Source organism: Coccinella septempunctata, chromosome 1 (genome assembly GCF_907165205.1).
Source record: "Coccinella septempunctata chromosome 1, icCocSept1.1, whole genome shotgun sequence".
Lineage (NCBI taxonomy): Eukaryota > Metazoa > Arthropoda > Insecta > Coleoptera > Coccinellidae > Coccinella > Coccinella septempunctata.
In genome coordinates this window covers 1771456-1799353 of record NC_058189.1, presented here as the reverse complement: position 1 = coordinate 1799353, position 27898 = coordinate 1771456, and the positions used below count along the sequence as shown (strand labels likewise).

At 38.6% G+C, this 27898-nt stretch overlaps 1 protein-coding gene across 1 annotated transcript in view; it reads left to right on the top strand.

Annotated features, from left to right (window-relative positions):
- LOC123316422 (insulin-like growth factor-binding protein 7) overlaps window positions 1-27898 on the top strand; it is a 230900-nt gene that overhangs the window by 191836 nt on the left and 11166 nt on the right. Inside the window, exon 3 of the mRNA XM_044902496.1 lies at window positions 18732-18930. Within this exon, the coding sequence (XP_044758431.1) occupies window positions 18732-18894 (163 nt within the window). The 3' untranslated portion in view covers window positions 18895-18930. The remainder of the gene's footprint in view (window positions 1-18731; window positions 18931-27898) is intronic.

Below are 27898 nucleotides of genomic sequence, written 5' to 3'. Positions count from 1 at the left end.
TGTTGTCTCCTGTGTGTCTCGCCCTTCTACGTGATAAACTACGGACGTAGTGGTTGAATTTGGAAGAGCAATTAGTTGTGTGCCGGGTTATTATTTCCTTTGTGTGGTGCATTTCATTCCCATATTTATAAGGCATGCGATAAGCTAGGCGCGGAGATTCTAAATGGAGTTGCAGATAATTAATTGTTACTGAAGTTGAGAGTGGACATTTTCTAATGTCTAAATGAAAAAAGTTTGGAATCTGCGAAGAATTATTTTAAACATTGCTCAGTCATTTCTCTTCTGCAAATTACCCTGAAATGTTCTGTTTCATACCCTCCAGGTGAAAAGGCAACTATATATTTGATTTGAAAACACTCATTCACGACCATCTTAGTGCGATCTATATGGTACACAGACATTAAGATTATGGTCCTAAGACCCGTTTGCACCAAACGCACTTAGTGTTAAGTGTCCCTTAAAATGAACCCTCAACTTAAATTACGTGGCACCAACTGTTAAGTGACATTTGAATGGTTAAAGCTAGCCTTAAAGTTAAGCGCTCCTGTAATGACCACTTAGGTATTTAAGGGCGGGATTCTAACCTAAAATAATTTGTTGAACTGGCTGCAGAACTTCCCATTTTTGATGGATTTTCAGAATTGAATGAATTAATTACTGCATACCAAACCTTTTCTTTTGCCTTTATTGTAATGCCAACAGTCTTTTTTAATTTTCAATTTGGTGTCATAAATCATACTATAGTTAGCAGCAAAATCTTTTCTTCTGTTGAGAAGTTGAGTGCCTTTTGTAAATTACCACCACTTGCTTGGCAATCATTCACCGTATTCGTACTAACAAGGGCAATGTTAAGGATCAATAATTATTATATTCGCATCCACAGATCCGTCACTGTAAAAATGCATTTATTTTATATTTCCATCACGCATGCAGCGAAAGAATCTCGACATATGTTGACGGAGATTGAGATAATGTGAATTAGGCAGATTGTATTCGACTTACAACGAATAAATATCATTGTTAATTAAAAAGTCTTTCTTCCTGCTTTCCAAGAAACTACGATCTAATAAACAACTTATGCAGTCCACTTCTCCCTGAAAATGGATAATAAATAAAGTCCATTGCTAACAGGCAATAAGGACATTTTCTTCACGTTCCTCTTCAACATTAATAAATCAAATTCACACAAGACATTACAAAGAAAGTATTGTACTTATATAAAATTAGGTACCTTTTATTTGACAATCATTATCAATATCAATATTAATGCTAATTCAACAACAAAAAGTTGTTACTCTTTGATAATAATATAATAATTTACTTGAAACTGACTGACAGGACAATTAAGTTAGGTTAATGAAATGACAACGATCATCGGCAACCGGCCAACCAATGACATAGCTTTATTGGACTAGGATGAAGTTGCAGCAAAATAAAAGACTGAATTATCACTAGATATAAAAACTTAAGGGTCCCTTACTTAAGATTCTGTTAAGCCACAGTCGTGCAACTGGGAATAAAATTAAGCGTCCATTAATTTTAAGCGACACTTAGTTAAGTTAAGTACTCGTTTTAAGGGGTATTGGTGCAAACGGGCCTAAATGTATGATGCCCTTGGGCTTTATCACAACGGACAGCCAAACCACGCAGAGATCCCAGTATTCGCACAGTCAAGGTTTTCTGCAGGCTTGGGAATGCCGAAATACCATAAACCTACAGAACCACCTAAAAAATGGCAAGATAGTTAGGTCACTGCAATCAATCGAAGGTCATACAAAGCTAATTAATAGTTATAAAGGAATAACAGTGCGTTGAGATCTTGAGGTCTATTGTAACCCCCATTAGAGCTGGTTCCACCAGTGCGCCATCTATTGCCGTCCAGTTCCAGAGTTCTAATGCACACCAGTATCTGAGAAGGTTAGGCATTCTGTAACCAGGAGAATTGGATCCAAGGAGTTTCCTTGTCTTCCTCACAGAATAAACACTCATCACTTTCTGATGAAGCCATTACCATCAGATGCTTGTGCCTGAGGCGACAGTGTCCAGTAGCCAGTAAAGAGATGTAACTTAATCTTACTGAGATTCAGATAACCTTTGATCATACAGTGTTAAAGTTCCCTGGAAGATTTCGCCAGAGTTTTACCATTTCGGTTTCCTACTTCTTCCGAAACTCTTTCTTCTATGTGCATCTTAAGGTCATACATAGGCTAATGTCAAAACAACTGTACCTAGTCCTTTATGAAGAGGAGCAAGTAGAAACTTTGTCGTTAAAAGAGGAAAGACCTTCCTCCATAGAGAATACATTTTTTTTAATTTAGGCGGAATCGAGCTATAGATTATACTACCGAAATTGTAGATCAGAGTATTTTACGGTGATTCAGAGTTATTATTATTTGAACTCGAGTCGTTATGGCTCATTTAGCCTTCCGGGAATTGCGACCATGTAAATTTTTTGTTCTCTACCCTACCCATTCATAGAAATCCAAGGAGGTCGTCAATTATATTGATAAAACCGACAACATCCTTGAAAGCCTTGTCTCGGGAGTATCCAGGACCGGTTTCCCCATTTGAATGGTTCTTAGGTCCGCCAGCTCTATACACTTGCATACCATGTGTTCAGCTGTTTCTGCTTCTGATCCACAGAGCCTACAAAACTCATCTGCTGACTTTCCCATACTGTACAAATGATATCTGTACCGAGAGTACCCCGTCAGCAGTCCCACCATCACCTGAATCCCAGCTCGTGACAGCTTCAGCAGTTTTCTGGTGTAGGTCGGTTAAATCATCATGACTTTTTTTGACTGAGTAAGTCCAGGAGTGTTTCTCCAGATGGTTATTCTGTTGTTTAACTTCCATTGTTGGACTGCTGGCTTATATTGGTCTTTTCCAAGCTCACAGGAAGACTCAGGTCCAGCAGGTGTTAACCTTGATGCTCTTTTTGCATGTTCATCGGCTTTTTCATTCCCTTCAACACCACAATGCCCATGTGCCCATAGAAGAGTCACTTTATTGCCCCTGTCCAGTTACTTTATGGTATTAAGATACCCCCATGTCAGCAAAGATCTCTGGCAGTGTGATTCCAGGGATCTCAGCGTGGCCTGTCTGTCCGTGGTGATATAGATATACGCACATCAGATGGTTCCATGAAGTTTCAAATTCAGAAGTCTTGCAGCGCGCGAGTTGTATAGCAATTGAGACAAAAGTAACGAGGGCACGACTCAGATGGAGCAGACACATTTTGAGGATGCAAGACATAAGACTCCCCAAAATAGCTCTGTACGGCGAATTCACAGAAGGAGCTCGGAAACCAGGAGGCCAGTATAAGCGGTTTAAGGCTATACTGCATCAATTCCTGAAATCAGTTAATGCCAATCATAACTGGGAACAACTAGCGTTAGACAGATCACAGTGGAGGTCTTTGATCCACAGTTATAATGGAGACTCGAGAAGAATACAGCGGCGGCCAGATCTGGTTGGTGACTATCCATGCCCGGAGTGAGGAAGGATCTGTAGGTCATGGTTGGGTCTCTTCAGTCACATGAGGGCACACAGTCGCAAGTAGCTCTAAAAATGGTAAGTTTGATCGCACCGATAGTTTTGTTTTTGAGTCTTTTTGTAGATTTATTCTCGGTAACGGAATACAGCAATGAATGAGTGCATATTTGGTACTGTCTAATGACGAAGAAACCTCATGCAGAGACCTAGTAGAAGAGTAGGACAAAGATATGTAATCTGGTATCCTCAAACTGACTCTAGAAGACCTCAAAAAATATTATTATTTCTTGGAAATCGGGAATTGGGGGCGATGTATAGCTCTTCGAACTCTTTGAGGGTAACAATCGCTCTGGTGGTGTGGCTGTCCGATCAACATTTTGACAATCTCTAAATCTGCGATGTGAAAGACCAAGATAAAAATGCTCGAAAGGAAAACAGCGGTGGCCAGATCTGGTTGGTGACTATCCATGCCCGGAGTGTGGAAGGATCTGTAGGTCATGGTTTTGTCTCTTCAGTCACAGGAGGGCACACAGTCGCAAGTAGCCCTAAGAAAACAGTTTGATCGCACCCATAATCTTTTTGTAGATTTATTCTCGGTAACGACATTCAGCGATGAATGAATGAATAATAAATGAATGAACATAGATACACGCCACTTCTAGGTTCATTTTAATACACTCCTGGGCGCATACGTAGACAGCCAGTGTCTTTGGGATAGAGTGTTCACTTCCCAGGGCTTTGGGGTGATTCATAGTTGAGTCATAAATAAGTTAGAGTTCAATGCACGATTCCTCGCCACTTAACATATCCCGAATCAGAATCCCATCGACGTTTCATGCGGTACGAACAACGTAAATCGCGCAATGACTCCGCGTTTCTTTTGTAAGGCTTCCAAGCGAACCGATCCGAATGGAACCGGGTAAAAACAGATCAAAAAGTCCGAGTCCCGACCCGATTCCCTAATCCGGGCCCCCGTAGACGTTTAAAACGCTGCGGCGTCGGCAGCCCGGCGAAATGAGGAATGGGAAAACTTGGGTTTTTCTCCATCGACGACGTCAGTCGTTAGAGTCATTGATGTTGCCCAAATGCAAGAGAACATCTGCCGGCAGATGGGAGACGAGAGCGACCGCAATCTCGGAATGGGGCAGATGTTGATGGCATCGCCATCACCGTCTCGGCGCTGTGGGCTAGATGAACAACCGACGCTGCTGCGATAAATTTAATTCGCAGAATTTCCCCCGAGCGAATTATGCGAATACGGGGGCTGTGCAATATCTCTGAGGCAATTCTCCACTTATTCGTTGAAACGTCTACTTTTTGCAGAAGTTAAATTAAACAATGTCGGGGAATTCTGGAAATGCGCAATTGGCCTGAAATAACCGCTCTACATTATGGTGGAAATGACGATGGGTATCAAAATACAGTGAGACAAAATTTCTAGCTTTGATGCAGCATATCTGTGAAATGGATGATGATACAGTAGATTTTCCTGATGTATTTCAGATGCTATTATTATTATTTAAGCCGAGGTCGTTGTGACTTGGTTAGCCTACTGAGAACTGCGACAATCTAGATCTTTGGTTCTTTATCCTACTCATTTATAGAAATCCAAGGAGGTCGTCAATGATGTGGATAAAACCGACAACATCCTTAGGGGCCTTAGTCTTCACCTCGTGAGTATCCAGAACCGGTTTACCCATATGAATGGTTCTTAGGTCCGCCAGCTCTGGACACTTGCTTACCATGTGTTCAGCTGTTTCTGCTTCTGATCCACGGAGCCTACAAATCGCATCTGCTGACTTTGCCATACAGTACAAATGATATATGTGCCGACAGTGCCCCGTCAGCAGTCCCACCATCACTCGAATCTCAGCTCGTGACAGCTTCAGCAGTATTCTGGTGTAGGTCGGTTAAATCGTCACTAATTTCTTTGACTGATTAAGTCCAGGATTGTTTCTCCAGTGGGTTATTCTGTTGTTCAACTCACATTGTTGTATTGCTATTTAAGGCTGTTTATTTAATGTTCTAGACTACATGGCTCAATATGAGACTCTCTAACATCTCTGTGGGTACAATGCCACATGTACTGTAATGAATCCCAGTTTTCTGAGGAAAATTTGAGTTCATTTTAGTGCATTCCTTTCATTTCATATTTCCGGCTTTGAAAATATTGAATTCTCAAATATTCAGTACATTCATTCCGATAGGCAGAGTAAATGTAAAAAACCGTTTATCTGTGTTTAACGTTGTTTTTCTTGCATGTCGTTGAAGATTTCGACGTTTTTCTGACGTTGATATGCGATAAACCGGAGCTGACGACGTTTTTCACTCTTGTCGCATTCTGGAATTTTCAGATTTTAACGTGTGGGGGGATTTGCCTATAAAAGCAGATTTTCCCCCGCGACGGTCACTTTTTGATTCTCTTTTGCTTCAGTCTCTTTTACTTTTTGATTTCTGCTCTTGCACTTTGACTCTTTTACGCTCCGTACTTTTCGACGATTCGACGTTAATTGTGTGCACGACAGGCCGTTCAACAAGTTTAAAAATAATTTTGTGTTGCGAGTATTAGTGCTTTTAGTTTTCATTCGTTTTCCGCGAGTGCCTGAAACAAAGGAGGTAGGTCCCCGTCTGTACCGTTCAGTTTCTTAATTAGACCTACACCGGTTACTTCTTTGACACTGCTGTACTGTATCGCTTTCTGTTGTATTTTATCGTACTTTACCCTGTTTTGCAAGTCTTTCCCTTCGCTATCAGTCATGGTGCGTAAGCCCTTGAGGTACTGAAGGGAAAGTCCCGTCAACCTCCCTGTCCGCGTTCCGCGTCATAAGTGTTGAATCCGAAATCTCTTCTTTTCTATCAGTCATGGCGCGTAAGCCCTTGGGGTAGAGAATAAGAGATACCGCTCGACGTCAGTGAAATCCCGTAGTTGCGCTCAAAAGAGACTTTTTCTTCGCTATCAGGCATGGAGCGTTAGCCCTTCGGGTAGCGGATAAAAGTCTCGAATAGATCCGCCCTGGTTGTGTTTCTTTTCATTTCTGGAGAAATACAATTAATTACATCCCGATACCGTATAGCAAGTCATTTCACTTCGCGAGGTCATCCTTAGTATCCAGTAGCTTTGATAGCATCTTGACTGCCATAATGGATCACAATTTCTGGTAGTTTCTTTCTAGGTTGAATTCAATAAATTTCAACCAAGGTGCTGGGAAAAAAGCATTACCAGAGTGAGCATTTAGTGCCGGCCCTGAATAAAAATACCTACATTCGACAACATGTCGGCGAATAAGAAGGATGAATCACTAGCGGCTCCGCGATTGGAGTATTTAAAATGTGAAAATTGTAAGAGGTCAATTGCAAAAAGTGCATTAAAGTGTTCAATTTGTTCCAAAGCAAACCATCCAGGTTGTGCAAAAAATAAAGAGTGTTGTGAACTTGAGATGGTATTAGTTGACATAAAATCAAGTGGAAATACAACACCTACACTTATTCAGTCGGTCAATTCATCAAAGGAATCTAAGTCAGTAGTTGTGACGAGTGAGTCGACACAATGCGATTTGCTATGTAGGATCATTGCTGGTTTGGAGGATAATAATTCCATTTTAGTGGAGAATATTTCATTGTTGAAATTTGAAATTTCTACGTTGGAATCGAAACTGATGGAACGGGAATCAACGATTGATGACCTTAATAAAAAGTTGAATTCTACAAAAAGTTATCAGCGGGGACGGTATGTTAACGTTGACGCTATATCGGCTGCACAGCTGATTGATACCGGAACAATTCAAAATACCGATGTTGTTGAAAACGGAGAAAAACAAATAAACAAAGGAATTGAGACTAAGAAGGCCCGGGACGAATTGTTGAAAATTGATTCGATTGATCTTACCAAGAACACATCAAAAATGGAGTGTCAGTCAAGGGTAAGGATCAATAACTCTAAATTTAACGAAGAGGCAAAAAATAATTCCATCGAGGCCTTGTCCATATCTAAGCCTGAAAGAGTTGAATCCGATTCCGAGGGCTTCAGGGTTGTTCAGAGTAAAAAGAAGAGAAAAATTCTTGTTGGACGAAGTGATGATGAAATCGTTCAGACTGTCCCAAAATTAACATCCCTTCACGTTACTAGACTGAATCCATCTACCAAGGTGGAAGATATGGTGAAGTTGCTGGAGAAGAAACTCGGAAATGTTGTTTGTGAGATACATCCCTCCAAACATCCTTCCCACCATGCTTCCATGAAAGTCACAATTTGTCAGGAGCAGCTAAAAAAGGCTTGGAATAAAGATTTGTGGCCGAAAGGTGCGATTGTTTCTCATTTTTTACGGAGGAAGCCTGCACCGAAGAGCGAAACTCAACTGACAGGCTATCAACTCAACAACACAAACAACTAACAGTATATTACCAGAATGTCCGAGGTTTGAGGTCCAAGACGGAAGATCTATACACCAGTGTATTATCATCTGATTTTGATATTATCGCCCTGACAGAAACTTGGTTGAACGATGGAATACTTAATGAGGAAATTTTTGATGATTGTTATGTGGTAGTAAGGAGTGACAGAAACACTGGCCAAACCAGGGGAGGAGGTGTTCTATTTGCAGTCAAATGTGATATAGGTTTTGAAGTGATTGAAACTGAGTGTGTTTTGGATTGTGTGCTGTTGAGACTACTGATGGGAAATTGTGAGTGCTATGTCTCTGTTGCGTATTTTCCGCCAAAATCAGATCATACTTTGTACGAAAGCTACTTTAACATTTTCGATAATGTTTTATTAGATGATAAGAATCTACTGATACTAGGAGATTTTAACATCCCTATTTTCTCTGAAAACTGTTTAAAAAGTACGTTAGTCAATGGTTTCATGAATTTATTTGATTTGAAGCAACTCAATGAATTTCCAAACTTTATGGGTAGAATGCTGGATTTGATATTTTCCGATATGAATCTATTGGTGCGGAAATCACAAGTTCCTCTTCTTTGCGAGGACGGATATCATCCGGCACTTGAGCTCTCCTTTCAGTTTCAACAAGATAAACAACTAGAAAATGGATTCGTAAAGAAACATGATTATAACTACTCTAGAGGTGACTATATGTTACTCTACAATCTGATGTCTCAATGTAACTGGTCAGACGTAATTAGTTGTGGGAGTGTTAATGAAAGTTTAGACCTGTTTTATGACAAACTTTACACTATACTGGATCAGTCTATTCCTAAATATAATAATTCGACGTCTGTGAGAAGGCATAAATTTCCCATATGGTTCTCCCCGGAATTGAAACAAAAAATAATTAATAAAAATAAATTACATAAGAATCTGAGAGATGAAGATGGTGCTATGTTTTCTTCTCTCAGAAAGGAAGTGAAGCATCAAACAAAACTTGAGTATGTAAGATATAAAAAACAACTTGAAAAAAATATCAATAGTAATCCTTCATCATTCTGGTCGTTTATTGGTGAAAAGAAATCTCAAAATAAAATTCCAACATCGATGCAATTCAACCAAGAATTGCTCAATAACGCAAAAGAAATTTCATGTGCTTTTGCTACCTTCTTTGAATCCATATACACCAGTGAAGTTGATTCGTGTGAGATTAATTCGACATGGGGACGTTTCAAATTTTCCGTCATTTCAGAGGATGATCTTAGGAACGCTACGAAAAGGCTGAAACCAAAAAAATCTAATGGTTCCGATAATATTCCGTCCTACATCTACAAAGGCTGTATTGACTTTCTAATAGATCCACTGCTTCACATATTTAATTTATCACTTTCAGAGAATACTTTTCCTGACCTTCTCAAGCCATCTATAATAACTCCCGTCCATAAAAAAGGACAAACAAATATCATTGAAAACTATCGACCAATTAGCATTTTGAATGCCCTATCCAAACTATTTGAAATAATAATATATAATGATATAATTAAAAACTCCAATATTGAATTCAATAAGTCCCAACATGGTTTTGTTCAAGGGAAATCAACCATAAGTAATCTTTGCTCTTTTACCGAGCTTGCAGTGGAAGCAATAGAAAAAGGTTTCCAACTTGACACGGTATATACCGACTGTGAAAAAGCTTTTGATAGAGTCAATCACAGACTTCTGGTCAATAAACTTGCTATGAATGACTTTTCGAGGGATGCGTGTGCTTTTATTGGATCCTATTTGCATCAAAGAATACAAGTTGTGAAAGTTGGGGATGAGTTTTCACAAAATATAATACAGAGTTCTGGTGTTCCTCAGGGTAGCATACTGGGGCCATTGCTGTTTCTGATATTTGTTAATGACCTTCCTGCCTGTTTGCGATTCTCATTGGCATTGTTGTTCGCGGATGATTTCAAGTTGTCTAGGAGAATCTTGAGCCTACTTGATTGCTCTCTATTGCAGGAGGACTTGAATAGGGTGGAACAATGGTTCAAGATTAATAAAATGTCTCTCAACATAAAGAAGTGTCATGTTGTCACCTACACTCGAAAATCCAACCCGATATATTTCAGTTATGAAATTAATTCGGAAATCATTGAACGCAAGTCAGAAATTAAGGATTTGGGTATAATCTTTCAAAACAATCTGAAATTTAACACCCATTTTGAATTCATCACCAACAAAGCTTACAAGATACTAGGTTTAGTTCTTAGAAATAGCAAAGATTTTGATTGTAATACTACTATTCTACTATATAAAACTCTTGTGAGACCACACCTTGATTATGCTTCAGTGGTATGGATGCCATTAACCATAAGTCATGTTGACATGATTGAAAAAGTTCAAAAAAGATTCCTTCGATACTTATACCTGAAAAAATACAATGAGTATCCTTTCATGAAGTCATATATTTCAATGTTGGAAGACTTCAATATGTGCACATTGATAAACAGACGCAAGTGCAACGCAGTTCTTTTCATTTTCAAAATTTTAAATAATTTAACATTTCAAGACTGTAATTTTGTTGATCTTGTCAAATTTAAAGTACCTAATTTATATCTGAGGCTTAGAAATAGGGAAACTTTTCATGTAACGCAAAGTAGCTCATCTCCCATTAATAAAATGATGCTTATATGCAATGAGTTGATTGAAAAATTTGACTTGGATTTGTTCAATACTAGTTTGGGAAATGTGAGAAAATTGTTCTCCTAGGTTAAGTAGTTAATAGAGTTTTTGTGCTTGTTCTGCATATGTAATTACCTTCTTGGGTGTATGTGTAGAAATAAATAAATAAATAAATAAATACACTTTTTCCTGAAACAGCGAAGCGTTTATTCTGATAAGTGTCGCACGATTTTTTCGAAGTTACCTTCCATCTCGAAGCGTAAAATACAATGTTCAATTTGGAAAACAGGTCAAATCAATTTCAGTTCGCTACATGCACCGATTTCCACCCACCGCCATCACCATCAGGTCGTGAATTCTTTCCGTGAAACGAGATGAAGTGGAAATGTAGGAGCTGAGGGAAAATTGATAAAATCATCACGTTTTCGAGTTCTCATCAGAACCATAACTAAGAACCTCATAAAAGACTGCTCCTGCTATCAGTTCTCTCAGATGGTCTCTACGAAGAAGATTGATTAATTTCACAGCACATCAACGTTTTGTCGATAACAAATGTCCCTGCAGTCGATGAGAAATGGAACATTGCAATTTTCGACAGTTGAAGTTTCTTCGAAAGAAACTGAAGTAATTTTGTGTGAACCCCATATGGTATACTCCATTCACTTTTATAAAAGCACTTGGTTGGCTTTCATAAAAAGATATATAGCAATTTCAAGTTTTTATAATGAGCTGTGCCACCCCTGGAAAATTACCTTCAGAATAACTAGCTGAATATGTGACACCACACGCCTGTGGATCTTTTAAACAGATTCGCATTCAGCCGAAGTACCCAATTTTTCAAATTTCACAGAAACTTTTTAATTTTCGGACATCAAATTACTCTAAAACTGCGCATAATACGACAAAATACACTGCGCAAAAAATTAACACACATTCTGAAAATCTCAATTTTAATGAAAGTTAACTCTACATTGACTTTATAACTTATTTTTTATGTTCTCTCGGGAAGGTTTTGAACGAAACAAGACACATTAAATGGAAGAAAAATTCAGGATTTCACCGAATCTTATGTGAAAGAAGAGAAATGAACAATTTTCAAAATACTGAAATGCTGATAAGTGATTTAATACTTGGTATTTCCACCCCTTGCGTTAATTACAGCTCGGCAACGACGGTTCATACTCAAAATGAGTGATCTTAAAATGTTCTGATCTAATCCTTCCCAGATTTCTCCGAGTTGGATTCCTAAGTCATTGAGAGTAGCTGGATGATTTTCTGAACTTCTCAGCCTTCTATTGAGGTTGTTCCAAACCTGCTCAATCGGATTGAGATCTGGACTTCTTGCTGGCCATTCCATTCGAGAGACTTCAACCTCTTCGAGGTACTCCTGAACGATGCGCGCACGATGGGGTCTGGCATTATCGTCCATAAAAATGGAATTTTCACCAATGTATGAGGCAAATGGCACTACATGCTCTTCAAGAATGTTCCTTACATACTTATCAGCATTCATAGCTCCATTATCAACGACCACTAGGTCTGTGCGAGTAGTCAAAGATATTCCACCCCATACCATAATCGATCCTCCCCCGAAACCAGTAGTATTCAGGAAATTGCACTGAGCATATCTTTCATGTGGACGTCTGTATACAAGGGAACGTCAATCACAATGGAAGAGGCAGAATCTAGACTCATCTGTGAAGAGAACTCTTTCCCAATCGGCCTCTTCCCAATGGATATGCTCTCTCGCAAAATCCAAACGCGCCCTTCGATGGGCTGGGGTAAGAGCTGGGATCTTGCCGCGACACGAGGCCTTAAATCATATTCTCTGAGGCGATTTCTTATTGTCTGAGTGCTAATTTGCACCTCATGAGTTTGCTCAAGCTGAATTTGTAGGAGGCGAGCGGTTGCAAACCGTTGTCTCAACGAAGACACTCTCAAAGTAACGTTCTTGAATGGCACCCGTGGTCTATCCTGTCCTGGTCTTCGGAAATTCATACCTGTTTCCCTGAATCGCTGCAACATTCTGGACACACTTGTATGAGAAACTCCAAACCTTTCTGCAATTCTTGTGTATGTCCACCCTTCTTCTCGCAAAACTACCGCTTGGGCACATTCCTCTTGAGTCAAATTGCGTGTTTCGCGTTGCATAGCGATCGAATGTAGAAAATCAAACGAAAGAAAAACTATTCATCACTAGAATTGATCGAGAACAACTGATTTTAGAATGGAGCCAATACATTCAAAATCTGATAATATCATCTTTTTTTATTCCTACTGGGAAAAACATATGTATTGAAGAAAACCGTTGAAAGTGGATAACATATGCATGCATAATTCTGATAAAAATAATTATCATTGAGAACACCTTCAGTTGTAGAATTAATTTGAGATTTCCATAATGTGCGTTAATTTTTTTGCGAAGTGTATGAAGAATACTTTCATTTTACGAAATGTTCACATATTCATTAGAAAGCGTCTATCTTCTGATTTTTCAGAAAATAAAATCCTCAATTGCCACCATCATTTTGGTTTTTCCCAAAAAAGAAAATTTTTTGTCGTCCTCTTCACTCACAATCTTTTTATAAAAGTGAATGGGATATACATAGTTCCAAATCTAGTATATGTTGACTGTCGTTGATATTAATTTTTATCTGACACTTTACAAACTATTATTGAGGTATTAAGCGAGTGATCCGCTTTGTATCAACCGTTCGCAAAACTGATAATGTTACAGAAGGTTCTGCTTCCGGCAATAGTAATAGTGGCATGAAATAATGTTGTGGAATATTAAAGCTTCCTTTATATCCGACAACGTGTAGGTAGGTTTGGGTATGATTTGTTTGTGCCTAGTTCAACTTGTATGGTAGTTGTGTTAGAATGTCCTTTAGCGGATTCTAATGAAAATCCCTTTCAATATAGGGCATTGGATTTAAACCTTCGAATACGATCGGAGGTATAATTCACAGAATCGATTGAATTTATTATGTGGATACACTGGTATAACTAATCCTGCGATGGAATAAATTCCAATGAAGGATCAGTAGTGATTTAACAGTATGCGAACCACGTAATGAATGATGAATGCTGATCGATCCTCTTGATTGACTTGCAAAACGAGAAATCCATTAAAATGATAATAATCAAAATTAATTTAGGTATACAATGTGGTCCAACGAAAATTTAACAACTCGATTTTCGGGCTTTGAAATGAAAATGTGGAAAATCGCTCTGACCCGTCAATATTTCGAATACTGTCCTGATAATTTGCGAGTTGCCTGTGCCATCTCAAAAATCTATTGGAATTAAACTATTCCACAAATTTTCATCAAAATCGGACTACACGTTCTCGAGTTATGGATATTGAAAATTTAATCCATAAATCAAACTGTATCTCCGAATCTATTGGACTTTGGGTACAAAAGAAGCAGCTTTTCTGAAAGACCTAAATGACCCCCATTCACCATTAGGCTATGTGCAACAGTTCGTGAAACAGCCTGTGTATCTATCAGTAACTGAAATCCGAAAAATCGACGCTGTAAGAATATGTCCCAGAAATGTCCTCCGTAGCCACTAGAATTTCCTTCGTGGGCGAGTTTCTGCTGTCATATTAATTTACGTCATGTTTCCTTCAACTTAAGTGTATAACAGGAAGGTACAAGATCTTTCGCTTCTGTGGATACCCCGAATAGGATTAAAACACACTGAAGTGATATTCTGCAAGGAAGCTCTTGACAGCGTCTTAATTAATGATTAAGCTGACGCAGCGGGCTGTTATTCGATATTTATTTCTAATAAGAGAGTTCCTGGTGGTGACAACGTCGTAGTGGATAACCTCTCGAGAATATGACCTGAATGTCTCGGGAAATGTCTTCATGGTTTTGAAATTTCCCGTTATTGAATCATTTCAACACTTAACCTGAAGGATGTATTTCGTTGACTGAAGAATGGGAACTGTTTTGCTCGAATTTTTTATACAGGGTGAATCTCTGACACGTACAAATATTTTAACAGTATACAGGATGGGCAAAATTGATACATTTCCGAGCTCATTTTCGGAAAAACAAAGAATGGTGAAAACCGCAGCCTCCTACGATACTTCGTTTTTGAGTTTGACAATTTCGTAAAGTTCTCATAACTTTTTTGTCTTTGCAGTTACAAACCTGAAACTTGAACCTTCTACAGGCACTTTTTTACGTAGAATGAAAGCACAAAATATTTTTTCATTTTGAATCATTTGGTGAAATTTTTAAATGCAAACTTTCATTGAATTTGTTAGTTTTGCTTTGGAAAAAAATCTTTTGTTGGTAGATTTTAGGTATGCAAGTGCCTATAGAAGGTTTCAAGTTTCAGATCTGTAACTTCAAAGACAAAAAAGTTATGGGAACTTTTCGGAATCGTCAAAATCTCAGTTTCTGTTTATAACTCGAAATCTTGAAATGATAGGCCGATTCTGTTTTCAGATTTGGATTAGTCATGAAAAAGGTCATCCGTTTTCTTCAAGCTGCTATAATCTCGAGGTCCCCTCACTAGACAACGAATTTTGCCCACCCTGTACATTCTTGAGGTCCTTTAAAATGTGCAAAAGATACAGGCAGTTGAAAAACCATTGCACCTTTCATTCTGTCGAAATATAAAGGTGAGTCTTTGACTCGTACGAATATTTTAACAGTGAATTCTTGAGATAGAAAGAAACACTTTTTTCCTCTATGTACCATTTTTTCCCATTCGGCTTTGATAAAAAGATAAAGCCATTTTAAGTTTCGATTTTGAGCTGTGCTACCCCTGGACAAACAAAACTACCTTCAGAATAACTAGCTTAATGTGTGACACTACACATCTGTGGATCTTTCAAACAGAGTTATATTCAGCCAAAGTACCCAATTTTCCATAAATACTATTTAAGTTTTGAACATCAAATTACTCAAAAACGGCGCATTATACGAGAAAATATGAGGAATACGTGTATATTTCAAAAAAAGTTCAAGTATTCATTAGATAGCGTCCAAGTTAGTTTCAAGAGTTGCGTTCTTTGAATTTTTGGTATTTTTATGGTACGTAATGGTCATAATGAAAAAATGAAAAATTGAATTTCGAAATTCATTTCATTTGATAAAACCGTTTGTGCGATAGAACTTAAAATAAGTTTTTTATGGTTTTCCTACGGCTTGTATCTTTTGAACCGAGCTGATTCGGAAAAAATGGTAAATGAAAAAAAGTGTTTCTTTTGACCCCAAGAATCTAGGTACTGTTAAAATATTGGTAGGGTTCAAAGACTCGCCCTGTAGATGAGTACCTATATTCATTCAAAAATACCGTTCATTTCTGTTATTTCTACAGAAGAGGACTGCTTTCGAAAATGAAATAAAGTTTAATCGAATGCCTAATCCCACCAAGTTCAACCTGCAATTTAAACATCTCTAGGACTAATTGCCAGAGTATAATCCCCTACAAGATGAAGAAAAACGAGCATATATGAGGAAGATAAGCGCTGAACAAATGTGTGTTCTCTTAATTTGGCGTTCTCTTATTTCTAGATTAAACATCGTTACTAGATCTCCCAGCGAGTATCATTATCCTCGTGCTGCTTCGGAGCCTACAGACTACGGAGTTATCCTGTCTAAATTCGTGATATAATTGCTGAAAGTTTTACACACGCGGAAGTTCAAGAGGCATTTCTCCAGGGAATGGGGGCGAAGTTAGTTTTTGTTGAATAAGGAGTTTTTGGAAGCTTCGCCGGACCTGAAGTTGATTCACTTCGATGCCTACACTCTATAAGTCTATATGATTACTCATAATAGATATGTATAGGGTGTCTTTGACTCGTACAAATATTTCAACAGTTGAGTCTTGAGGTTGTTAAAATATTCGTACGGTCAAAGACAATGTTTCTTTTTTTCTTCAAATGTTAGAGCCCACTCTTTTATAATTGGAAAAACTAAAACAGCCTCTGATGTTTTCGAGACTGTGTTCTTTGAAGAAACCAAGCGACATCGGAATGTTTTATCACCTTCGTGCATATTTTGAAGAAGAATTACCCGAAAACTACAAAAATTATATTATAGTTCATTGAAAAATGAAATTAGTTTTCATAGAGTTATCTCATCTGCAGAAAAATCACACGTGTATTTAATAATGTGTTAGGGGACTTTGAATAGAGGTTCTTTCAATCCAGTTTTGTCATAGAAGGTTCAAATTCTGGACACGTAGTGCTTTCACAAAATGTTTTACTATGCCTCTTCTCTATTTTTAAAGCAGCCTTGTTGTGTAATCCAGCTATATAGATAAGCAGAGACGCAGACTGACAATATACATTTGCATCGTAAGTGGCTGATAAAAAAAGGGTCCACATCCTATATATTCAGGAAGAATGATATTGTCACTGAATTGAACCCCTTGATAAATGAAGTGTCGTTTATAGAGCGCATGAAATCCCAGGAGGGATAATACCATTCCTTTTGTGCGTTAGGGGACAGAAAAATTCAAATATTTTTCTTCTTCAGTATTGATATCATTGTCATTGAGCACGTGAAGCACCGATTCTTCTTAGAATTCCTTCTATATATGACATAACAGAAAACGGGTTTCTACTCTTATTTCATGGCAACTTCTCCCTCAGGATACGTACTGACATATCTCATTATTTTTCGTGTATCATCCGATCCTGTTAAAACTGAATTATGGAGCGAATACGAGGAAATATTATTCTTAGCCTACTATAGAACCAAACAAAATTTCAATGTCAAAATATTTTGTTACTCAACATATTCTCCTCTTAATTGGATACATTTATTACAGAGAACCTGCAACGTCTCTAGACCTTACAAAGAATGTTTCGTCTTGCTCTGCAAACCAGACCTCCACAGTCCACAGCTTTTATTACCTCCTCGTTGGAAGAAAATTTACGACATTTTAAACTTTTTTCAGTTGAGGAACGAGATGATAGTTGGATGGAGCCAAATCTGGTGAATAAAAAGGGTGTTCGAGTAATTCAAACCCTAAATCACGAATTTTTTGCATGGCAACATGAGTTTTGTGTGCAGGGGCGTTGTCCTGCAAAAACATAACACCTTTGGATAGCTTTCCGCGTCTTTTCTCTTTAATTTTTTCCCGTAGAGTGGGCAGTAGTGTTGAATAGTAATCTCCGGATATTGTTCTACCCTTATCCAAAAAATCAATCATGATTACTCCATGGCAATCCCAAAAACCTGAATCAAGAACTTTTCCAGCAGATTTTTGGACACGAAACTTCTTAGGTCTTGGAGAACCAGAGTGTCGCCATTCCATCGACCGTTGCTTTGTTTCTGGATCGTAGAAATGTACCCAAGTCTCATCCATAGTAACAATTCGGTTTAAGAAGTCTACATCGTTTTCAAATCGAGCACAGATCGAACGCGATGCTTCTACCCTTGCACGCTTTTGGTCAACATTTAAACAATTGGGTATCCATTTTGCAGCAATTTTTCTCATGTCCATGTCCAAATTGACATGAACTATATAATGAACGCGTTCGTATGAAATATTCAGTGCTTCAGATATCCGTTTTAGCCCCATTCCACGGTCTGATAAAATCATGTCATGAACTGCATCGATATTTTCGGGGACTGACACTTAAGTTGGCCTTCCCGGTCGGTCATCATCTTCAATGGAAAATTTACCTTTTTTGAAGATTGCAGTCCAATTTTTGACGGTCGCATACGAAGTGCATTTCACCAAGGGTATTAAGCATATCGTCGTAAATCTGCTCACCTCTCAACCCTTTTAAATACAGGTACTTGATGATTGCTCGATACTCCAATTTTTCGATTTTCACAATTTCGGTGGATATCTTCTTTTTTTTAATTTATTGCGTAGCTCTGGTTTACTTTTTTGACCTCAAATTTCACACTATCAACTAGAAGATGTTCCGCAGTGTGGTCCGGAATGATTGCAGCAAAATTTGGTAACATCTTCTGGAGGCAAAATAAGGACCCCCAAATTTTTTATCCTTGCCAAAAGGCTACCTGTTTCAGAGTTACAGCGCTTTGGATTTCGCCCTTAAAAAACGTCCATTTCATCTAAGAATCCGAAAACATGAAAATCACTGAATTTTTTCAAACGAGAGATTCATGATAGGTGGAATCTCCAAACTTTAAAGATATTGGTTTAGCTTGTAGCAATATAAAAATTATATTCTTTGTTGCAGATGCTGTCAAGAATGCGCTAGGACAGAGGGCGAACCCTGCGGTGGCGATTTAGGATTCAGCGGAACATGTGAACCAGGCCTGAGTTGTCAGCAACCAGGTCCCTCCCCCAGCGAAGGAACCTGCAGACCTATTTTTTATCACATCGAGGGAAATGCGACGTGAAAATTTTCTACTGAAGAGAAGAATGATTTTTTTCTGGTAATTATACTGGCTTCTTTTCGATCAGCTACTTTTAAATTGGTCACATGATGAGACAATCTTCTTGTCTGAGAACAAAATATTCAGTTCGAAAAATCATCGATAAAACAGTAACAATTCATCTCGTGATTGATGAATGAACCACATGGTTTTCCTTGTCCATGATGAATTTTTCGCAGATAGAAATACATCATATCCTTTTTTATTTCCATTTTTGTCCTTCATATTACACAGGCCAACAAAATGAAAAGAAAATTTGGTGCCGGAAATCTAACATCTGATTTTAGATGTTTTTAATGTGCTGATCCCAAAAATGCCACCAGATTTTTTCTATCAGCTCTAGTTTCTGAGATACACGTTACAGGTTAAATGGTATATTTTTTTCTGATAAAGGACAACAAATAAAGAGATAAATATGTACTTAACAAATATGGCTCAATTCCTATTGGTCATTCTACTACCATGAAGGAAGAATATGAAACAATAGCATTAGTTTTGAGAAAAATTAAATACGAAGAATAACATCAGTGGTCAATTTGTGCTGATTTAAAAATGATTAACTTCCTCCTTGGACAGCAGAGTGGTTATACAAAATATCCTTGTTTTTTGTGCCTTTGGGACAGCAGAGCTAAAAATGAGCACTGGGTTAACAAAAATTGGTCTTCAAGAGATGTCATGATTCAAGGAATACAAAACGTGATCAACGAACCTTTGGTTTCAAGAGAAAAAATCTTACTTCCGCCCTTGCATATCAAGCTAGGCCTAATGAAGCAATTTGTGAAGGCTTTAAATCGAGATGGAAATTGTTTTGGGTATTTGTCACGTAAATTTCCTGGCATTAGCACGGAAAAACTAAAAGCTAGTATATTTGATGGTCCTCAAATAAGGCAACTTGTTAAAGATCCACAATTCACCACATAAATGAACGAGACTGAATCTAACGCTTGGAGTTCATTTGTTCAAGTAGTACAAAATTTTCTTGGCAATCATAAAGCAGAGAATTACGTAGAATTAGTGGAAACTATGCTTTCAAATTTCAATATTCTCGGCTGTAACATGAGTATGAAAGTTCACTACCTCCACAGCCACCTAGATCGTTTTCCAGAAAAATTAGGTGATTGTAGTGAAGAACAGGGGGAAAGATCCCATCAGGATATTAAAACTATGGAAGATCGTTATCAAGGACGATGGGATAGCCACATGATGGCGGACTACTGCTGGAGCCTTCAGCGAGACTGCCCTAGTAAACTCCATTCTAGAAAATCGTATAAAAGAAAATTTTTATGTGATTAGTGACTAATGTAATTATGTAAATTAAGTTTTTGCAATAAATACTCAAATCCATGTGTCTTTGTTTTTTTTAACTGTCAATAGTAATATTATATATTATAACAGTTATAACGTAAATTATATACACAATTTTTTAAAAAATCTCAAAAACTAGATCTGATAGACAAAATCTGAGAACTTTTTTACATTCTGCATCCAAAAATTACTCAGGAACAGTTAAAAAATCGCAGGCACCAAAATGTGTGTTGGCCTGTGTTATCAATAATTGCCCATCCTGGGAACCCTCATGATGGCAAAAGCTTCATAATTATTTAGTGTGTACCTACAACCATTGTTTGTTCAAATAAAAACTATTCGCCTCTGAAAGCACCCTCTATACAGAATGATTCGTTCAAATGTTTCAACAGTATATTTTTGAGGTCAAAAGTACCACTTTTTTTCTATACCATTTTTCCGATTCGGCCCTGATATAAAGTTATAGCTTTTTTGAGTATTCATAACGAGCTGTACCACCACTATAAAAACAAAATGAACCCTAGAATAACTAGCTAAATCTGTGACACTACACATCTGTCGATTTTTGACACAGAGTTATATTCAGCCGAAGTACCCAATTTTTCAAATTTCACAGATGCTTTTTAATACTCGAAAACGGTCCATTATACGAGATAATATGAAGAATACTTTCATTTTACAAAGCGTTCAAATATTTCCATGGGTGGATGTCGTGAATACATGTCTTGAAGAGGGAGTCTTTCCAACTAAAATGAAAATAGGCAAAATCTGCCCTATTTTCAAAAAAGGAGATCCTTCCATAGCCAACCATTTTAGGCAAATTGCAATACTGCCAGCATTTTCAAAGATACTAGAAGGGGTGGTCTATAATTACCTCGTTGACTTCACGGATGCTAAACAAATATTGTGCCATAACCAATTTGGATTTCGGAAAGGAACTTCAACAGCTGAGGCAATTCATTCTTTAACCAAACATATTCAAGATTGTTTCGAGAACAAAAATCAGTGTCTGGGAATATTTACCGACTTATCAGCAGCATTTGATTGTGTTAATCACTCAATACTGCTTGAGAAGCTGGAGAGATATGGCATACGTGGTGTTTGCTTGGACCTTTTCAGATCATACCTATCTGATCGACAGCAGATAGTTGTATTGGATGACAATAGAAGTGAAGCTCTCAAAATAACAAGGGGAGTTGTCCAAGGTTCGAGACTGGGCCCTCCACTATTCCTTCTGTATATCAATGACATGCCACACAACACCAACCAGTATGGCCACCAGTATACCAAGAACAGTTGTTTCCTGTATGTTTGTCGACGACACAACATATGCAGTTGAGATTGAAGATGACACCAGCGTTCAATCAACTTATGAAGACATTATGGTTCAAGCCAAAGAGTGGTATTTCTGAATGCTGCCAAAACAACATCATTGGTCTTTAGTGCCAAACAAAGGAGTCAAACCTCAAAAGCGAGTTCAGCAAACTTTCTAGGAGTTCAACTAGATGCACAACTGAGCTGGAGAGTCCACATTGATAATCTCAGTGCCAAACTGGCCGGAGCAACATATGCTATTGAGAAAATTGCTGAGATCACCAATACAAACACAGCAATAACTGCCTACTACTCCCTATTTCACTCAAGGATGACTTATGGTATAATCAGTTGGAGTGATGGAGCAACGGTTCACTTAGATAAAATATTCAGAATGCAGAAAGCAGCCCTGAGAAGTATCTATCGAGTTCCATGGAACACAAGCTGCAGAAACTTATTCACTGAATCCGGAATAATGTCACTGTATGCAGTAATTATATACAAGAGAGTAACACACATAAGAAAAAATCTAAACATGTATTCAAAACATTCAGACCAACACAATTACAATACTAGAAATAAAGAAGATATCATACAGCCAAGTCAAAGACTGAGGAAAACCCATAATATTGGAGTGCAACTCTATAACCAACTGCCAGACCAGATGCGGAACCTCCAATATTCAACATTTAAGAGGAAACTAAGAACATTGCTATCTGGACATAGCATATACAACTTCACGGAATTCGAGTCCATCATTAGAAATCATAATCCATTCTCATGATGGTTATCTAATTTGAAACTTCATTCATTTATTTGATAATTTTTCTGACCGTTCCTATACAATCTATATTTGTCAATGAGGAAGTAAAGACTATTATTATTATTATTATTATTAGGTAGCTTCCAAATTAGTTTCAAGAGTTGGGTTCTTTGAATTTTGTTTTTTTATGGTACGTCATATTGAGAAAACTGGAAAGCGTAGGTGATATCTTGTCTTTTGATCTGAAGAATCTATTGTTAAAATATTTGTAAGAATCGAAGGCTCACCTTATACCTACAGGGTGTTTTCAAAGGTGAGCTTTCTTTTAACAGAAGTTCGAACTGGTCAAAATGAAGCGTATACAAAACTTTCAAAATTGAAAATGATTACTGAAATAGATCCTAATACGACCCTAGACCGATCATGTTAGCTGAATTATCGCAAAGCAGTAGGAAAAACTTATCTCCTGATTGGACCATGTGGTTTCGTTTGATATTTACGTGGTAATGAAAATGGAAACTTACGACTGCCTCATTGTTCTCTTTATTTTTTAGTAATTTACACGATTTCATGAAATGGCTCATTTCGATACCAACTGACAGAAGAGACTCAGGACACAAGTTTAAAAAATAGAATAATACTTCAAAATCTCACCAATAAAATTCGTCTAAATTATTCACGAAGTTTTCCATAATGGGCATCACAATCTTCTTGTTCGAACATCCTAACAATCGTCGTAAAAATAGGATGAAATGGGGAAACATCATAGCACTTTTTCAAAATAACTGACATAAGCACTTTCAAGAAACTGCCTCGATTTTCTACATTTTTTTCACCCCAAATTACACTATACAACAATTATGATTCTCTCAAAAGTGACCTGATGCATCTAATCCGATGAACTTGGTACTGAATCATTCATTGTACAGCCATATGTTTAAGTTTTATTTCGTTTTTGCGATGCCGGAGTCACCTACCACAGTCCGGCACTTGAAATTCAATGAAATTTTGTCGAATTTCTAGGAGTTGTATCTCAGCCATCTTGGATGCTGTCAAAAAAAAGCCACACCTTTGAAAACACCTTGTATTGCTGTATGATCAACTTCAGGACTTCGTCCAGTGTATATTCCCCTTTAAGGTTCTGAATGAAGCCCCTTGAAGTAACTCGCTTAACACCTTAAGACATCATTCATAACTTATAACACACAAGAACTTGTTTTCCTCGTTCAGGAATTCGCTCCCCTAATGACAACCATTGCAAGGTGATCTGTGTACGTAAAATTAATAAACATACCGCGCTGCAGTGCTCTTCTAAGTATTTGAACATTTCATATTTACACAACCTAATAGAACGGAGTACATAGAGTAGAAATTTCGCAGAATTTTGCGTACCTAATAACAAACCCCTCATAATTCCACAACAAATCATCAGCGCATCCTCAGCTGGAGTCGGGTTTCCCTATATACCGGAAACGTCTCGGGACCCCGCCTGTCCAAATGAATTTCTTACCCCAACCAGGTATTTCCGTACATTATCATAAATACATATTTGCGCAGCCAGAATTAATTAACTCTTTCCGGATCATGAATACGTTATATCCCGGCGTTGCTCCCGACATGGAATCTATTTTATCCACCCCCGCATTATGGGACACGAAATAAGCAACCAGGGTTCGGTTAACCTCATCGAAGACCTTGCTCGGACAATTACACGGTTAATTAGATCGGATCACGGTAAATGATGGATTTATCCATTCGGGAGTCATTCCGAAACAATGTCCTATCTGGTTTAGGCTGGTTTTTTCGTCCAATTAATGTGTTTTTCGTGTTACACTACGCGAGATATCGGAAAATGAGGTGGGATGTTAGTTTCACTAGTCCGAGGAGGTTACAACAGAGATATCAACGGACAGAGTAGGCTTGCTCCTGATTCTCCCTTACTTCGGAACAATACGCATTCTTGGAGTCAACTTCACTAAACGGTGATAAACTCCGCTTGACTTAATTCAGATTAAAATCAAACAAACTGCTTGTTAAATGGATATCTGCTTTATATCGAAGAATATACATGGAGTAGAAAGATGGGAAACGAAGCGACTAAAGTGATGTGAGCGCCATCTGTGTTTCAAATGTGTTTCTAGAACCCTAAGGCCTGCCGCAGAGATGCAACTTTTCAGTTTTGCAACTGTTTAGTTGCAGAAGTGAGTACAATGCATTCATATGGGGCAGCGCAGACATGCAACTGAAAAGTTGCAGCGATTGCCTTTGTGTGCGCCCTCGAACCGCTTGCAATCAAACTGTTGCGCAACTGAAAAGTTGCATGTCTGCGGCAGGCATAAGACTGGTTAAAATATTAATTAAATATTCGAACTTTTGTAAGATTTCAGATGGCCATTTTAATCACAGAGGTTTATTTATTTATTCGTGTCAGAAGCATCATATATAATAAGTATTGTAACATAATAAGCATAGTCATATAATAAGTACAGTAATAAAGTATAGTAGGGCTAAACATTTTTTGCCCAGAATCGGGCGACGTCAATTGCGTTCGGCTTCGCTGCCACAAGGTCCTCTATGGTACATCTAGCAGGGCACAGTGGGCAAGTGTACATATGTTGCGTGGTTTGCAGTTCTCCACAATCGCACAGTCTGGAGTCCACAGGGTAGCCCCACTTATTTAGGGTATCTCTCGATCTCGCCGTGTCCGTCCGCAGTCTGTTTAGCGCCTTCCAGATCTCCCAGTTTTCACTGCCTCCCGGTGCCAGTTCTTCACTCGGCTTCATCCAATGTTGGTTTGAGGTCTTCCCCCAAAGGTCTACTCTGGTTTTAGGTTCCTCGTGATCTTCTGTCGATCTCAGGAAGCTTCGCCTTGATTTTAGTCGCTGAGGGGCCGGTTGGACACTGTGTAGGGGGTGGCGTTCAGATTCTGCTGCTTTGAATCGTTCTTTGAGTGCAGCTGCTTCCCTACGGATGGCAGGGGGAGCGATGCCAGCTAGGTGGTGCATCTTGTTCAGGGGTGTTGGCTTCAAGCATCCGGTGATGATTCTGTTTGTCTCGTTGAGGGCGACATCAACTTGTTTTGCGTGCGCTGAGCTATACCAAACCGGGCATGCGTACTCGCCGGCGGAGTAACAGAGGGCGAGTGCTGAGGTTTTGAGAACTCTGGGTTGGGCTCCCCAATTAGAGCTTGTCAGCTTGCGGACTATATTGTTTCTTCCGCAAACTTTGAGTTTGGTGTTGAGGCAGTGGCGCTTGAATGTTAAGGCTCTGTCCAGTGTTACGCCTAGGTATTTAGGGTTAGGGCAGTGCTCCAATGGTACTCCCTTCCATTCGATCTGTAGTTTTCTACCGGCGTGTTTGTTCTTAAGATGAAAGGCGCATACCTGCGTTTTTGTCGGATTTGGCTTCAGCTGGTTATCTCTATAGTACGTATCCAGCTCCACTAGGGCCGCGCTCAATCGTTGTTCCACCTCTTCGAATGTTTTCCCTTGTGCTGTGGTTGCCCTATCGTCTGCATATATATAGCTCTTTGTTCCTTCAGGGAGGGGTTGGTCGTTGGTATATATGTTGAAGAGTAGTGGTGCCAGCACGCTTCCCTGTGGCAGGCCGTTTCTCTGGTTCCTCCACCTACTCCGCTTTCCCTGGAACTCCACCAGGAACCTCCGGTTTTGAAGCATGTTCCTGATAATGTTTGTAAGGTTCATATCTTTCGTTGTGTGGTATATCTTCTGCATCAGGAGTCGGAGGTTGATGGTGTCATATGCCGCCGTGAGGTCGACGAAAATGGCACCCGTTATGTATCCTCTTTGGAAACCATCCTCAATGTTCTGGGTTAGGTTGAGCACTTGTGCCGTACAGCTTTTTTCGGGGCGAAATCCAGCCTGTTCAGGTATAAGGGTTGGTTCCACGGCCGGAGAAAGTCGGTTGTATATGAGTCTTTCAAAGATTTTATACGTGTGGCATAGCAGCGAGATCGGGCGGTAGTTCTTTGGGCTATTAGCTTCTTTGCCCGGCTTGAGGATAGCTATGATCTTGGCTTTTCGCCAGATGTTAGGAAGCTTGCACTGTTGTAAGCAGGCATTGAACATGTCTAACAGCCACTGTTTTGCTTTCGGCCCGAAATGCTTGACCTGCTCAGTCAGGACATCGTCCGGTCCCGCGGCCTTCCGTGGTTTACATTTATTTATGGCGGAGTTCAGCTCTTCCATTGTGAAGGGGGTGGAGAGTTCGGTCGTTTCGTCGCCTTCTATTCGTTTGATATTGGTTGTTTTCCTGTTGGGCTTTTGGTCTGGTTTGCCATTTTGCACGAGCTGAGCGGCTATTTGATCTGCGGTTACGTTGGTATGGGCTCTTGACTGAGTTGGGTCGTTGTTTAAGCGCTTTAACAGTCTCCACGCTTTGTGGCTACTTACGCTCATATCAAGCTCCTTCATCAGTTTGATCCAGTTCTCCGTCTTGGCCTCGGAAATAGAGGTGATCAGTTGTTTGCCCGCCTCTAAAGTATCTTCTCCCAGGGGGTCGGCTTCGAAAAGAGAAGCATCAAAGAACAGAAATCACAGAGGTTTCAGATTAAGATCCCAGGGCGACCAGACATAACTTATTTCCACGCAGATGAAACTTTAGGATCTCAGTAGAGTCTCATGTGCTTTGAATACCTGCGAACTTGTGGAGCTTGCCTAGTGACACCTGGGCAAATACCAAGTGGCAAAAGTAACTAAAAATAAGTGTTACTGTCTGGTCACTCTTGGATCAGGGACTATTTTGAATGTTTTGATTCTCGTACCGCCACTTGTTTACCTAGCTTGTTCTAGTTGCTGATAATTGAATTTTTTGTCTAATTTCTTGGTGAAAACCTCTAAATATCGTTCGAAAATTATTGCATGGTGGAGAACTGTGGATCAAATGAAATGGATTATCCCAAATTATTGTTTTTTAATTTACTAAGGAAAATGGAAATTTAAGTATTGAAACTGGTAACATGTGACTCGGTCATTCATTGATTTTTGCTCCGAAGTAGATAAAATTTTCAGGGCGTAAAGACAATGACTTGAGAAAACAGTTCTGATTAGACTATGTGCAGTGAACATTTTATTGCAAGTCAATTAAGAACTGTTCATCCACGTCAATTGTTATATGCAGGAAGCATCCCTTGCATGAAGGGCCCATTTAGGGGAATTTATTACTTTTAGACGTCCATTCAGAGGTTCTCAATTGCTACTCTATCAATATATTCAGAAGTGCAAAGGTTTTTTTGATTTCTATTTGGAAATCGAGTGACTGTCAAATTGTTTGGAAAGTCAAAGTTTCATGAAGCCTGCTGTGAGTTCTTTTGTTCATTCGTCAATCCATTTGTATATTGTGTCATAAAGAGACCATACCATAAAAAAAACATAAAAATAGCATAAAGAAACTATACTGACGGGCAAACATACAGGTCTTGTATACCTTTGTAAGGTTTTTTTTAATTGTGGTTCTGAAAATTCTCTAAATAATATGTAAGTTACAGAAATGTGTATGCTATGATGGTATATTGACTATTGGTTCATATTAATTTCTGATATAAATGGTACAAATTCAACTGAGTTT